At 51.8% G+C, this 16,747-nt stretch overlaps 1 protein-coding gene across 1 annotated transcript in view; it reads left to right on the top strand.

Annotated features, from left to right (window-relative positions):
- The first annotated feature begins 373 nt into the window (after positions 1-373).
- Positions 374-16,747, top strand: part of LOC119963850 (sperm flagellar protein 1-like) — a 124,169-nt gene continuing 107,795 nt past the window's right edge. The window contains exons 1-2 of the mRNA XM_038793204.1: positions 374-643; positions 5,260-5,371. Coding sequence (XP_038649132.1) covers positions 535-643; positions 5,260-5,371 — 221 coding nt within the window. The 5' untranslated portion in view covers positions 374-534. The remainder of the gene's footprint in view (positions 644-5,259; positions 5,372-16,747) is intronic.

Here is a 16,747-nt window from a genome sequence, read left to right as displayed (position 1 = left end):
TCAGCAATGCTTACATATCCCATGGAATAATAAATTTTAAATGTTGTTTACGAGTTGTACCCCTTAAGAAGTGGTTGGGGAAGGGGAGCACGTGTTTGTTTGCTATTTTTGTTGGGTGGGTGGCACTGGGATAACGCAGTTCCTTTTGTCTTCAATCAACCAACACAGGCAGGATGGGCAGAACGGCCTCAAGCTGGCAGCGGCGTCCATTCACTGGAGGCACAAAGCCTGTCGGGGGTTGTAGTTTCCCGCGGCGCCTCCGTCCAGCCTCCCGGGGGGCGGGTTACCCGGGACGGAAACTACAAGTCCCAGGTTGCCGCCCACCGGAAGTGTGGCGAGAAGGTCGGTTACCATGACAATGCGGGAAAAACAACATGGCGTCCCTCCGCAGGTGACCAAGGAAGGGAATCGCCTGCCCGCCCCGTTCTGTGGTCGGTGAAAGTCGGACGGCCAGTTCGTTGTTGTTTTTTTGGGGGGTTTAGCACCGAGAAGTGTTTGTGAATAGTTTGGAGGTGTGTGTGTGGGAGAGCCGGCATGACAGCAGGGATGGATGAGGAGAGCCTGCAGGACCTGTACTCCTGGGTGGACACCATCCACCTGTCCAGAGCCAAGCGCAACATCGCCAGGGATTTCAGTGATGGAGGTGAATGTGGGGCCCACCGAGACCGAGAGAGAGCTAACCAACCAGTCAAATTGGCAACTTCACCCCCATGCCCATCCCACACCATTTCCCCTGTGATTTATTTTTTAAACCGTCACTGGCTTTAACCTGATTGCAAACACAGCAAAGGAAAACGCAAGGGCAGATGTTGGCAATCTGCACACACACACACACAGGTGCAGAAACACATGAAACACACATTGCATGCAACGATAATAATCTTTATTGGTGTCACAAGTAGGCTTACATTAACACTGCAATGAAGTTACTGCCAAAAAGCCCCTAGTCGCCACATTCCGACTCCTGTTCGGGTACACAGAGGGAGAATTCAGAATGTCCAATTCACCGAACAGCACGTCTTTTGGGACTTGTGGGAAGAAACCTGAGCACCCGGAGGAGACCCACGCAGGCTTAACACACACGTGCATGCTGCGCTCAGATGCTGAGTACATGTTCACGTGTACAGGCACACGTTTAGCACACATTATGAAAACAGACATGCTTACATATAGAGACACGATTAACATACTCAGCCATACAGCAACAGGTGTTTGCTCAAACATACCTACATATGCAAATAATAGGCACAGATAAAAACATATAATGGGTCGCAGACACACATGGTAAAGTAAAGTGGCCATAGTCCCTGATGACCATAGGCTGCTTTCCCCTTTGAGAGGGATGGCTGATTTGACCGGAGGATGATAGGCACAAATAAACATATTTGTAGACACACATACACAATCTTACATAGGCACAGACAAAAAAGGAAAATATTGCGGATTTCTAAAAATCAGAAAGAAAAAATGAATAATGCAAGAAACACTCAGCAGGTCTAGCAGCACCTATGGAGATAAAAAACAATTAACATTTCAGGTTTCTTTCATCAGAATTGACACAGATGCATAAATTATGCACACATACTTGTACACACACAGATACAAACTCACATATACACATTAATACAAATATATATGTATCATGTATACATACACAGTGATTGCATATATTTGCACTTATATATTTACACACATATACCACTCAAAATATATAACACAACATAGTAGATTACTTGAAGCATATCTTGCTGTAAGAACTTGCTACAATCACGTAAGTAAATATTGTTACTGAAATTAAGCATATTTTCCCATTCATTAGAAAGTAAAGCAATAATTCTATTATTTTGTAAATGCATTGAGCTTCATTAGGAAAAACATTTCTAGAACCTCACTTTTCATAGTTTAAATCAGTTTGCTTCAAACATTTCTGTGTCGGGGTGCAGGAATTAGGGGCAGCAGGGTAGCATGGTGGTTAGCATAAATGCTTCACAGCTCCAGGGTCCAAGGTTCGATTCCCGGCTGGGTCACTGTCTGTGTGGAGTCTGCACGTCCTCCCCCTGTGTGCGTGGGTTTCCTCCGGGTGCTCCGGTTTCCTCCCACAGTCCAAAGATGTGCGGGTTAGGTGGATTGGCCATACTAAATTGCCCGTAGTGTCCTAATAAAAGTAAGGTTAAGGGGGGGGGGGTTGTTGGGTTACGGGTATAGGGTGGATACGTGGGTTTGAGTAGGGTGATCATGGCTCGGCACAACATTGAGGGCCGAAGGGCCTGTTCTGTGCTGTACTGTTCTATGTTCTATGTTCTATAATGGTTTACCTGAATAGAACAAGGGATGAGGAACTTAGTTTATGGAGAGAGACTAGAGAAGTTAGAAGTGTTCTCTCCAGAAGTTTAAAGGGAGATTTAGTAGTCAGAGAGATATAATGGTGCAAGGAGGTCATTCCGTCCACCAAATCTCTGTAAAGCAATCCAATCAGTTCTTTCCCCCATTCTATCCCCATAATCCACTTTGTTTATTTACCTTAAGTGCCCATCCAATTTCCCTTTGAAATCATTGATTGTTTCTGGTTCCACCACGTTCCTGGGCAGCAAGTTCCAGATTGTTACCACTTACTGGAGAAAAAAATTCTTCCTCACGTTCTCACCCCCTCCCGTATATCTCACATGGTCCTTGTGCCATTATGTGATGGGAACAGCTTCACTTTGTCTACTTTATCTAATTCTGACATAATCTTGTACATGTATCAAATTTAGCCTCCTTTGCTCCAGGCAGAACAATCCCAGTTTCTCCAACCTAATCTTGTAGCTAAAATCCCCCATCCCTGAAATCATTTTGGTAAATCTTTTCGGCATCCTTCACAGAAAGGAGGTGATCACAATTACAATGGGCTTTGATAGAGTAAATAGCGATAAACAGTTTCAACTGGAAAGGAGGTTGTAACAGATGAACACTGATTTAAGGCAATTGGCATAAGAATTTGAAATGAAATGAAAATCGCTTATTGTCACGAGTAGGCTTCAAATGTAGTTACTGTGAAAAGCCCCTAGTCGCCACATTCCGGCGCCTGTTCGGGGAGGCTGTTACGGGAATCGAACCGTGCTGCTGGCCTGCTTGGTCTGCTTGAGGGGACATGAGGAGAAATATATTTATACAGTGAGTTGTTATGATCTAAATTCACTGCCTGAAGCAAATTGAGCAGTAACTTTCAAAAGGACACAAGAAATATACTTGAAAATTAAGACTTTGCAGACAAAGAACAAAGAAAAAAGAAAAGAACAGCACAGGAACAGGCCCTTCAGCCCTCCAAGCCTGCTCCGACCATGCTACCCATCTAAACTAAAATCTTCTACACTTCCGGGGTCCGTATCCCTCTATTCCCATCCTAATCATGTATTTGTCGAGATGCCCCTTAAACGTCTCTATCGTCCCTGCTTCCACCACCTCCTCCGGCAGTGAGTTCCAGGCACCCACTACCCTCTTTGTAAAAAAACTTGCCTTGTACATCTCCTCTAAACCTTGCACCCTAGTATTTGACCTCTCTACCCTGAGAAAAAGTCTCTGACTATCCACTCAGTCTACGTCCCTCATAATTTTGTAGACCTCTATCAGTCACCCTTCAACCTCCGTCGTTTCAGTGAGACCTATGGGGAAAGAGCAAGGGAAGTGAAGCGAATTGGATAGTTCTTTCAAAGAACCAGCACCAGCACGATGGGCCGAATAGTCTCCTCAATGTACTGTTGGATTCTGTCCAAACATGAAAACACCATTAGCTTCCCAAAGCAAAAACTTACTGCAGGGATAAAATGCAAATACATCAGCAACTACAGAAACTTTCAGATGATGCTAAATCTGACATCCTCGAGGACCTGAGAATTTAAATTGATTATCGTCAGGAGGTATCGCAATGTTTTAAGGGCTAAGACCATTCACTGAAATAACAACAAAAATCAACAGCGCGAATTTCATAGAATCAGAAATTGATACAGTGCAGGAGGCCATTTGGCCTATCGAGCCTTTGCTGTTGAATGGCAAATAAACTGCACATTCTGGCAATACTACTGCTGTTACAATAATAGGGGACGATTCTCCGAGCCCTGCCCCGGGCCGGAGAATCGGTGCAACCGTGCCACGATGCCCCGACGCCGGCGCGTGATTCTCCGAGGTGCGTTCACGACGGTGCGAACACCTGGCCGCCATATCGGAGAATCGCCTCCATAATCTTTATTAGTGTCACAAGTAGGCTTTCATTAACACTGCAATGAAGTTACTGTGAAAATCCCCGAGTCGCCACATTCCGGCGCCTGAGGGAGATTCAGAAAGTCCAATTCACCTAACAAGCACGTCATCTGGGGACCTGTGGGAGGAAACCGGAGCACCCGGAGGAAACCCACGCAGGCACGGGGAGGACGTGCAGACTCCACACAGACAGTGACCCAAGACGGGAATCGTATCCGGGTCCCTGGTGCTGTGAAGCAACAGGACTAACCTGTTACAGCATTTTATAATAGAGTTTAACATTTTTTAAAACTACCATGCGGAGTTAATATAAACTCCTTTGATGTAGTGTTTGAATTGTTGGTGAGTTTGGATGAAGAAAGCTCTTCAGCCTCACTCCAGAATACCGACATTACAGTAAATTGTGTTGAGCAATTCCTCCAAAGACTCAAACTATCTGTGTTCCCACTGAATCAGCTGTTTTGTTTTCTGTCTGTTTCCAATGGGGACTTGAAATTTCATGATGTTGATGGACAAATTATTGCTGTCAGCTCCTGTCTTCTATTCAGTTCATTGCTGCACTCCCACGCAGTACATCCTCTCTCATATGTGTGTATTTTCCATCATAAAAAGTGGGCATTGTACAGAATTACATTCTGCTGGATTTGCCGGGGTGAGTGGCATTGAAAGTCATGAAAATCAGCATCTGGAAAGTGTCCAATGGGTACGTTCCTCAGGGAAGGGTCGGTTTGGAGACTGTGGTAACTCCTTATGTTTGTCAGTCTGCCAGAGTATCATACTGTAAACTCATGAACGAGAAGTAATTCATTAGGGTGGGGCTGCCTGCTTCCACAAAACTGCAGCCCAGCAAGGAATAAGTGCCTTCAGGCGAGCAGGAGACAAAAATACATTCCAAATTCCAGTCAATCCCTTCTATATTGTGAATTTAGGAGAATGGGCAGGTTTTGTGCCTGTATTGTGAGTTCAGCGTTACTCCATAGTTTCTGTCTATGCGGTCTGAAATTTACTGTACTTTGATTCCAGTTTTAATCGCTGAAGTGGTGAAGTTTCATTTCCCCAAACTGGTTGAGATGCACAACTACACACCAGCCAATTCAACCCAGCAGAAACTGAACAACTGGACTCACCTGAACAGGTAACAGATTGACACCAACAAATGCACAAAAGAAAGACCATCAACCACCGATGGGCATTATATATTAAAACAGTTGCATGGGCTTTTGTTCAGATGGTCCAATGCAGAGATCTCAGCAGTTCACCAGAATATTGTGCTTGCCTGAGGCCAGGTGTAAGCAGCCGTGGTTTGAAATGAAATGAATGAAAATCGCTTATTGTCACGAGTAGGCTTCAAATGAAGTTACTGTGAAAAGCCCCTAGTCGCCACATTCCGGCGCCTGTTCGGGGAGGCTGTTACGGGAATCGAACCGTGCTGCTGGCTTGCCTTGGTCTGCTTTCAAAGCCAGCGATTTAGCCCAGTGAGCTAAACAGCCGCTTTGAAGGCAGTGTCTCATTAGTGGACATAGTCCAAAAATTAGAGGTTGATGTTTCAGGATTAAAATTTGTGTTATGACCATGTGAGGAGGGGTAAAAGTTACTCCCTTGTTCTATCACTCCCGGCCTGACTGTAACGGTTTCAGTTGTGAATTTAAAGGGGATATGTTTTGCTATCGTCATAGAGTCATAGTCATAGAGTCATACGGCACAGAAAAAGCCATTCGGCCCACTGAGTATGCACTGGTCAAAAACAACCACCTATGCTAATCTCATTTCCCAGCAGTTGGTCCATAGCCTTATATGCCTTGGGATAGCAAGTGCAGATCTAAATACTTCTTAAATAATATGAGGGTCTCTGTCTCCACCACCCTTTCAGGCAGCGAGTTCCACACACCCACCACCTTCTGGGTAAAAAGGTTTTCCCTCACTGTCCCTCTGAACAGCCTGCCCCTCACCTGCCCGAAATCGGTCCCCTCTAGTCATTGATCCTGCCACCAAGGGGAAAAGTTACTTCCTGTCAACTCTGTCTATGCTCCACATAATTTTATACATCGCAATCATGTCCCCCCTCAGCCTCCTCTGCTCCAAAGAAAACAATCCAAGCCTATCTAATCTCTTTTCCTAGCCCAAACTCTCCAGCTCTGGCAACATCCTGGTAAATCTCTGCACCCTTTCCAGTGCTATCTCATCCCTCCTATAAAGTGATTTCCAGAACTGCACACAATACTTTATCTGTGGCCCAACCAACATTTTATACAGTTCCAGCATAGCCTCCCTGCTCTTAAATGGGCGGCACAGTAGCACAGTGGGTAACACTGTTGCTTCACAGCGCCAGGGTCCCAGATTCGATTCCCGGCTTTGGTCACTGTCTGTGCATGTTCTCCCTGTGCCTGCGTGGGTTTCCTCTGGGTGCTCCGGTTTCCTCCCACAAGTCTTGAAAGATGTGCTGTTAGGTAATTTGGATGTTCTGAATTCTCCCTCTGTGTAGCCGATCAGGCGCCTGAATGTGGTGACTAGGGGCTTTTCATAGTAACTTCATTGCATTGTTAATGTAAGCCTACTTGTGACAATAAAGATTATTAAAAACTTTCTGCCTTGGCTAATAAAGGCAAATATAACACGCCTTCTTAACCACTGTATCCACCTCCCCTGTTACCTTAGCGACGGGTGTACATGCACACCAAGGTCTCTCTGATCCTCGGTGCTTTCCAGGGCCCTGCCGTTTATCAAGTATTCCTTTGCCTTGTTTGTCCTGCCCAAGTGCACCACCTCACACTTGTGTGGATTGAATTCCATTTGTCACTGATTACCCATCTGACCAGCCGTCTATGTCCTCCTGTAATCCAAGGCTATCCTCCTCACTATTTACCATCCCACCAATTTTTGTATCATAGAATCATAGAATTTACAGTGCACAAGGAGGCCCATTGAGTCTGCACGGCCCTTGGAAAGAGCACTCGACTTAAGTCTTGTCAGTCAGTGGTGGCCATTGCTGAGCGCCTCGGCAGCATGTCCAAGTCGCTCGAGGATGTGACCCAGTCTCAGGTGGACCTTGATGAGGCACTGCGGGACGTCCCAGTCTTAGGTGGGCATTGCCGAGGCGGTCCAGAGCATGTTCCACACACTAAGGAGCATCGCCAACGGCCTCCCCACCATGCTGGTGACATTGGAGGGCCGCCAGGGCCAGCAGAGCCAGATGATGCAGAGGCAGCCGGGGCTCGATCCAGCTGCCCCTCCATCCCGAGCTGAACCCCAGGGCCCTATGGGCACAGACTGGGAGAAGGGAGTGCTGGGTGCCAACCTGGAGTCACCCTACAGAATGGTGCCGCTGGCCACCGGCTCCCCAAGACCAACTCAGCCCCCAACAATGGCGCATCTCGGTGTCAGCACCTGGAAGTGGGGCAGGCATAGGGCCCCCGGAGGACACCTACCAGGATCCTCGAAGGCCCCGGGATGTGTATCTTGGATACACACCAAAGCACAGCAGTAGAGCATGGAAGGCTCAGCAGGTCAAGGATCATGGAGAGGGCACTGGGGGAAGGGGGTAGAGGGTAGGGTGAGGAGCATGCGATAGGGGGAAGGGGTGCAGGATGAGCACCAATCCCCTGCCAAAGCCCCCCCCCCTAACATGGAGGTATCACCGTCCCCCTGCCAGACACTCCACATGCAGGTGATGGGTATGAGCAAGCACTCAGCAGACCACAGGACTCCAACTATGTCATAGATTAAGGCTCACTGGCGCTCAGCTCACTGCGGGTTATTATCACCCCCCTGCCCTCGACAGTGACCCCTGACAGTGCCGACAGTCCCATCAGTCTGGAGTGATGTTACACAGACCATGGGAGGGTGGGATTGGTTGGGGTGGTGGAGAATGTGGGGGGGGGGGAGGGAAGGTGGAGGGAGAGATATGGGAGAGGGGGAAAGAAGGAAAGGGAGGGAATGGGGAGGGAGGGGAAGGTATGGGGCCGGGGTGGGGTGATAGATGAGGTCACGTCCTATGTGAAGTGGGCAAGGATTAGCGCCTCCCTGGCCCTCCGGGATTACCAGACCCTCGCCGCTGCTGCTTGTCATCCATCCTCCAGCTGGTCCTGCGAGTCCAGCCAAGGCTCATCCTCCAGCCTCTCCTGGTCTGGCGCCTCCTCCTCCTCGGAGGTGGCCACATATTCCTCCCCCATTTCCCCTCCAGCATATTGCCCATTGTTGTACTAGGTTGTGCATGGCTCAGCAGACCACTACAAAAAAGGGGTGACCCTCCAGGGGGTGTGCTCCAGTGCACCACGAGAGCGATTGAGGCATCGGAACCGCAACTTGAGTCCGATATAATGTTCAATGACAGCCTGGTTGGGAGCATGGGCCTCATTCTATTGGGTGTCAGCATCCATCACCGACCTCAGCACTGGCGTCATCAGCCAGGTCCTCAGTGGGCACCCCTTATCCCCCAAGAGCTAAACGGCCATCCTGGGGCGGTCCTCAAAGAGGCCGAGGATGTCCAACTGCCCCAAGATGGAGCTGTTGTGCACACTCCCTGGGTAGCATGCACAAACGTGTATGATCTTCGTGTGGTGGTCGCACATGAGCTGGCTGTTCAGGGAGTGGACCCCCTTCCTGTTGATGACGGGCACTCCCTGCTTGCTTGGTGAATGCAAGGCAACATACATGCATCCCCGCTGTAGCTTTTGACATGCCACACAATTCCCCCTCAAGCCCTGGAATGATCCTGAAGCGTAGACATTCAGGGCTGCGGTGACCTTGATGGCCACCAGAAGCGGATATCTTCCACCTCCACGTAGTTCCAAGTACGCGAGGCCATGTCACAGATGCCGCACCATCCCCTTGTTGAGAACATAGAACATACAGTGCAGAAGGAGGTCATTTGGCCCATCGAGTCTGCACTGATCCACTTAAGCCCTCACTTCCACCCTATCCCCGTAGCCCAATAACCCTTCCCAACCTTTTTTGGACACTAAGGGCAATTTATCATGGCGAATCTACCTAACCTGTGGATTGGCCATGATAAATTGCCCTTAGTGTCCCAAAAGGTTGGGTGGTGTTACCGGGTTACCAGGATAGGGTGGAGGTGTGGGCTTGGGTAGGGTGCTCTTTCCAAGGGCTGGTGCAGACTCGATGGATCGAATGGCCTCCTACTGCACTGTACATTCTAAGATTCTATGCTGCCGCTGCCTTTTCTGGTGTCTGGCTACCTGGTCTGCCAGTAGAACCACCAGGGCAGCCTCCTCAGGGTCCAAGATATCATCCATCTTGTGTGATATCTGTAAGGACTTGGAGAGGGTGTGAGCCTGACAACCAGCTGTGTTTTCCACCCTTGAAACCCTGCATTCCCCCATTGCTTCTCCCCTCCCCCCCACCCACCCCACCACACCTGCCATGCGACACGCCCTGCCCACGCACCCCCAGCCACAGCGGGCGACCCTGATCAGTGGACCCCACAACCTGTACCCCGACACCCGCTGGGTACAGGTACATACCTGTACAGGGCGCTGGTCCCCACACTGATGCACAGACCCACTCCCTGGTTGCGGGAATGTCCCAATTCCTGGGGCCCAGCCCCGTTTCGTTTGAATGTTGTCTGCTGCATCCGTGGTGTTGCTTCCTGCAGTGTTCAGGCACAGTGACCAGGCATTACGGTCTGATTGGGATGCTGGGCAATAACTCCGACATGCTACATGGCATGCCTACCCATGGGAATCCACTTGGGAGATGAGGATTGCCAATTCCCTATTAGCAATAGCCTCCAGCCACGCAGCCCGAAGCCTGCACGTTCAGTGGTAGTTATGGGTGGTCGGTAGTGCAGGCAGACAGGGGCATAACGGGTCCACACGATCCAGGAGGTGGCATGGGCTGAGGCACCCACCCCCACAGCCTACCCCGATTGAGGCTGGCCCCGCTGAGGGCTCCCCACCCTACCGCCAACCCTTGAGTACCGGAAAGAAAGCCCAGTGCCCCCAGACTCATTGCGAAGCTGGCTACTCACGTCCTGGGGTCTCCGCAGCAGCCATTCCACCAAGTCGGCTTACATTAACACTGCAATGAAGTTACTGTGAAAAGCCCCTAGTTGCCACATTCCGGCGCCTGTTCGGATACACTGAGGGAGAATTCAGAATGTCCAATTCACCGAACAAGCACATCTTTCGGGACTTGTGGGAAGAAACCGGAGCACCCGGAGGGAACCCACGCAGACTCGGGGAGAATGTGCAGAATCCGCACAGACAGTGACCCAAGCCGGGGATCGCACCTGGGACCCTAGAGCTGTGAAGGGGTTCTCTCCAAAGGTCTGTGCAGAGAAGCAAGTAGCTCTGATTAATAAATTGCATTTGAACTGTATTGGGTTGCTTAATTGGAATATACAGGCAGGTGTAGAAGGGGAGTTAAAGTTTTTTCCCTTTTATTTAAGAACTGTTTTAACTTTTTTATTTGTTCACGGGATGAGGGCGTTGCTGGCTGGGCCATAATTTATTGCCCATCCCTGGGAGCATTTAAGAGTTAACCACATTGCTGTGGGCCTGGAGTCACATGTAGGCTAGACCAGGTAAGGAAGACAGATTTCCTTCCCTTGGGAAATTAGTGAACAAGATGGCCTTTTCCGACAATCGACAATGGTTTCATGCTTACATTTAGACTTCTAATTCCAAATTTTTATTGAATTCAAATTCCATGGCAGGATTTGAACCCAGGTCCTCAGATCATGGGCAGGATTTTCTGATAATAGAGCTAAGTGCTGACGCCCTCGTACATACCGGGGTCAACGGGCCTCATAGTCCACCGATTCAGCAGCCCACAAGGTGCCAGCACGGGCACCACAAGAAGCGCCCAGGTGAGTGGCCTGCGATTGGCATCCAATACATGGGTCATGTCATTGACGCGACGCCGCAGCGCCTTAAAAAACGCATCCCCCACACAGTCGTCAGTGGGAAGATGCCGCCGTGCAGCGCCAAGGTTCCGGGATGACGATTTGGACACACTCCTGAACGCCGTGGAGCAGAGGAGGGGGCTCTGTACCCCGGACCCAGCCACCGTTCGCCGTCTGTGGAGGGAGGTGGGTGAGGCCTTCAGCAACGTCGGGCCGGTTGCCAGGACAGGCGAACAGTGCCTAAAAAAGCTGCATGACCTCCTCAGGGCAGCCAGAATGAGTATCCAGCACTGTGCCCCTGGCACCAACACCCCTACCCCCTACACATCCCCAGCGGGACAGTCCAACCCCCGCCCTGACTCACATGGCTGCACCTAACCATGCCAGCTGCATTGGCTGGGTGCCCTGTGCACCTATGCCATCATAGACCCGACCACTGGGCTGCATGCATCGGACCGCCTAACACTGTTGATGTTTGTGTACCCCCACCGCCCCAGGAGAAGAACGGCCATAACCACAGGGAGCGAGAGTAAACCGGAGTGGGTGAACCTGAATTGCACCCACTCACCATGCAATAGCAGAGGGCACTGGACCCTGCTGGCGGACCAGAGGACCGGGAGATTGCCGATGCCAAGATCGGAGGCGCGCCACTAAGTGAGACCCCCCTGCCTGGCTGCGTCGCCTCACCCTAGCCCCTCACCCCGTCCCCTCACCCCTGTCCGCCTGTCTAACCATTTATGCTGTCTTGTGTCTTACAGGACCAGCCGGTGATGGTCCCGGCCCAGCCGGTGCCCCCTGCCCCCAAGCAGTGCCAGGGACGCAAGCACCGATGGGAGGGCAGCCGTCTGAGCAGCCCTGCGCCCAACACGAGCCAGGACACAGAAACGCAGAACACAGAAACGCAGAGGGCGGACACACAGAGGGCGGACACACAGAGGGCGGACCCACAGAGGGCGGACACACAGAGGGCGGACACACAGAGGGCGGACACACAGAAGGCGGACGCACAGAGGGCGGACGCACAGAGGGCGGACGCACAGAGGGCGGACGCACAGAGGGCGGACGCACAGAGGGCGGACACACAGAGGGCGGACACACAGGGGACGGACACACAGGGGACGGTGACACAGGGATCAGGAATGCACCACGGAACAACACAGGAGACATCCAGACTTTGGCTCTGATTAGGACATAGATTTTCCGTCACTGCTATCTCCTACACCCTCCACCATCTCAGAGACTAACCTCGGTTGGTCTTGTTAATGATGAGGTTTCTAGGACACTTACTGGTGAGCACCACACAGCTGCTCCCGGTTCAGCAGGTGGTGGTAGGAGGAGCCGAGGGGCCAGACAATCAGAGGGCAGCCCCTCTGTTGCCAAGACGCGTCCTGGGTTTGTGTAATTTCGACACCCACTCAGTCAGAGATCCAGGGATGAGAGAAGGGAATGACGGCCGGCTTCCAGCACCTGCAGACACAGGTGGAGGAGTGCATTTGTGTCCAGGAGCAGGGAGTGGTGCCGCTCATGCTTGCCACCCAGGTCGAAACCGCACGGGTGGCGTCCGTGGTGGAGGCAATGGGGGCAACGGTGTCGGACATGGGTCAGGTTATGCAAGGCCTGGGGCTTTCTTCACAGGCAGCCATGAGCCAGAGCCAGCTGCAGATCGCAGCGGCGCACCTCAATGTGGCCTCGTCTCAGCAGCCCATCATTGAGAGCATCAGCGGCATTGCCCAGATGCTGGCCGGCGTCACACAGACCCAGAGGGTGATGGCGCAGTCCCACACAGGGATGGCCCACTCCCTGAGCACCATGGCCGCTAACGTACAGACCCTGGTCAATACCAGAGCGGGCCTCCAGGACTGGCAGCGCGAGGTGTCGGGGGTGCTATGGGGGATGGCAGCGCTCGTACCCCCGTCCGATGGAGAAGCCCAGGGACCATCAGGCACTTCGAGGGAGGAGGAAGTGCTTGGGTCTGCGCTGGTGACTCCTGCAGGGGAGGTCCTGGAACACCGCGGCACCTCGGACTCCCCCCTACCTTCCCTGGTGCATCTGGTGGGCAGCGGGCAGAACTCAGGGTGGCACCATGCCAGCCGGGACGCCCAAGAGAAGCCTGGCCCATCCAGGCCGGGCCGCCGCAGGAAACGAGTGCCAATGGTGACCCTACTCGCAGCAGTCCACCTGCATTCCTGCTGAGCCGTCTGGGGAACCACCGAGACGTAGTGATAGGGCCCGTAAAGCCAGAAAGGTAGACACCTAGTAAGTTGGCAGGGCTGCAGGGCCCAGCTTAGTGATAGGGGCTAGGGCACATGTACATAACGTTTGTAATTAAACACTCTGTACCACCAATGAAAGCTGCCTCAGTGCTCTGTCCGATGCGTGCGGGAGTGGGACAGGAACTGAGTACCACTGTGGGTGAGGCGTTGAGCCCCGGTGGGTGTGAAATGCGCCCCACGGACGTCCACACCACCCCGACCCCTAGTGGAACAATAGGGCCATGTGATGCAGTGTCCAGCCCGCACACAGGGACCACACAGGTGGAGGCTGTTACTGTGGCAATGAGTCAGACATTGTCTAACGATGTGGAGCTCGGAGCTCATCACAGAGCGGGCTGTAATCATCCTCCATGGCATGGACCACGCCCGCTGTCACGAGCAACTGTGTGAGCCCAGCTCATTGTGCCACAGGTGGATGTGTAATGGAGGGGTGGTGTGCATGCGGGTGATGCGGTGGTGTGGGAGCTAAGGTTGGTCGGTGGTGGGGGAGGTGAGTCTTATTGGTGTTGTGGGAGGTGAGGGCGGTGGGTGGTGAGGTGGTGTGGTGTATGTGCTCCTGCTCAACAAAACCTCCTCTAGTTGGTGAAATGTGCAGCAATTAAACAGTCCCCAGCTCGCTGGCCCTGCCGGGGCATAGTGCAGCCTCCCGTCCATGTCCAGCCCCCATGTCCCATACATTGCCTCCCCGCTCTCCTCCTCCTCATCTGGAGAGACGCGCCCTTCCTTGTGAACCTCCCCCCCCCCCCCCCCCCCCCCATCCTCCAGCACATCGCTCCTCTGCTGGACCATATTTTGGAGGACGCATCAGACCACAACGGTGTGGCCGACCCTATTTGACGGGTACTGGAGGGCCCCTCCAGAGCAGTCCAGGCCCACGAAACGCGTCTTCAGCAGCCCAAAGCTTTTGGTCGCACAATGGGCCTCATTGTAGCAGTTCTCCGCGTCGGTCTGTGGCCTCCGTATAGGCTTCATCAGCCACGACCGCAACGGGTAACCCCTGTCGTCCAGCAAACTGCCCCGTGTGGCGCTAACAATTGCACACAAAGACTCGAGACATGTACAATCGAGGCTTTATTGCTGTGTGATGCTATTCCTCTGGCGGCAGCTGTAGAATAGGATCTCAGTGACTCACACGCATATTTATACACAAGCTCCCTGTGGGCGGAGCTAGCCGGCAGGGGCTTACCGGAGGAACCTGTATTACAGCTACAGCCATACATCCCCCTACTGCAAGTACACATATCTACAGTGGTTATATCACCACATTCACCCCCTGTATAAAAATGAGTCCGGCGGGGGTGACGTGTAACTATAATACAAAGGATGATATATTTACAAAAGGGTTCAAACAAAGAAAACCAAGAGTGCATCCGGTTAGCAGGTTACAGGTTGAGCCGAATCGGCGGTCGAACGTTCCGCTGTGATCGGCGTAGCTGTGGTGGCGACGTCGGCCCAGGCGGTGATGGCAACGATGGTGCAGGTGCTGCCGGTATTGATGCTGGCTGCTGGCGGGATGACTCCGAGAGCGAGCCGAAATCTTTTGTGTCCTCCAGTGTGGGCAGGGGGACGAGGGATGGACCTGGTGGGGACAAATATGGGTGCGCGGGGAAAAGGAGGGTGGCGCGGGGGGGAAAAGGGGCATCGGCATGGGATCAGCACCTGAGGGAGCCAGGTCCCGGAGCGAGACTGTGTCCTGGCGGCCGTCGGGGAACTCCACGTAGGCATACTGAGGGTTGGCGTGGAGTAGGCGTACTTTGTCCACCAGGGATTCCGCCTTGTGGCACCGGACATGCCTACGTCGAAGGACTGGGCCCGGAGTCGTGAGCCAAGTCGGAGCGACACCCCGGATGTAGACTTCCGAGGGAAGACAAAAACACGTTCATGGGGTGTATTGTTAGTTGAGGTGCACAGTAATGACCGAATGGAATGGAGCGCGTCAGGGAGGACCTGCTGCCAGCGAGAGGCTGGGAGGTTCCTGGACCGTAGGGCCAGCTGCACGGCCCTCCATACCGTCCCGTTCTCCCTCTCTACCTGCCCATTTCCCGGGGGTTGTAGCTCGTCCTCCTGCTGGAGGCGATACCCCTGCTGAGCAGGAACTGACGCAGCTCATCACTCATGAACGAGGATCCCCTGTCACTGTGGATGTAGTCGGGGAAACCGAACAGAGCGAAAATGGAATCCAGGGCCTTGATGACGGTGGCAGACGTCATATCTGGGCATGGGATGGCGAAGGGGAACCTAGAAAATTCATCGACCACACTAAGGATGTAGGTGTTGCCGTTGGTGGAGGGAGGCCCTTTGAAATCCACGCTGAGGCGTTCAAAGGGGTGGGACACTTTCACCAGGCGTGCGCGATCTGGCCGGTAGAAGTGCGGCTTGCACTCGACACAGACCTGGCAGTCTCTGGTGACTGTCCGTACTTCCTCGACGGAGTAGGGCAGATTGCGGGCTTTGATCAGATGGTACAAGCGAGTGACCCCCGGATGGCAAAGGCTCGCGTGCAAGGCACGGAGCTGGTTCACTTGTGCGCTGGCACATATACCTCGGGAATGGCAAAGTTCATTGTGTCAACGAAGAGCAAAAGGAAGGTAGCTGATGAAAATAACTGCTCATTCGAGCATTCCAAACCTAGGAAAAGAATACTGATGATGTTAGAAAAGAAGGCTGTGTTCAGTGCGGATTCACACGGTAACGGAAAACAATGAGCCGAAAATTATTTATTTTTCTAATGAGCACCTTCATCCAGCTGATGTTGATTCGTTAAATGCTAGAAAAGCAGTTGCAGAAATAAAGCATGAAGCAGTGGAAAACATAGCAGCAAGTTCGCGTAGCATTCTAGCGGCCAAGTTTACGCAGCTATCAGAAAATACCTGCTCTCAACTCCCTAGGTTGCCCGTCGTCTCAAGGACTATTCAAAGGTGCCGACAAAAAAATTCTGGATTTCCCGCTAATCCAGCGGCTAGACACGGTTTTGAAATACCTGACAAATATTGTAAACTTGACAATGGCGAACAGTTTCTAAGATACGATTCGGTGGCCGAGGATCAACAGCGCTTACTAGTATTCGCATCAGAAAGTGCTCTTCAGGATTTAGCATCATATCGTCATTGGGCATGCGATGGAACATTCAAGATTGTGCCACAACAGTGGTTTCAACTGTTCTGCATTCATGTACAAGTTAAAGGAAGCAGTTTTCCACGGGTCTTTGCATTACTGCCGAATAAAAGAAAGCAGACATACGAATTATTTTTTGACCAATTGAAAATTATGCAACCTAATGCAGATCCGATTGATATCATGGCAGATTTCAAAGTTGCAGATCACAAGGCAATTAATTCATCATTCCTTAATTCATCTGTCGTGACATGTTTGTTTC

Source organism: Scyliorhinus canicula, chromosome 3 (genome assembly GCF_902713615.1).
Source record: "Scyliorhinus canicula chromosome 3, sScyCan1.1, whole genome shotgun sequence".
NCBI lineage: Eukaryota > Metazoa > Chordata > Chondrichthyes > Carcharhiniformes > Scyliorhinidae > Scyliorhinus > Scyliorhinus canicula.
Note: the sequence above shows the minus strand (reverse complement) of the source record. Positions and strands in the feature narration are given on the sequence as shown.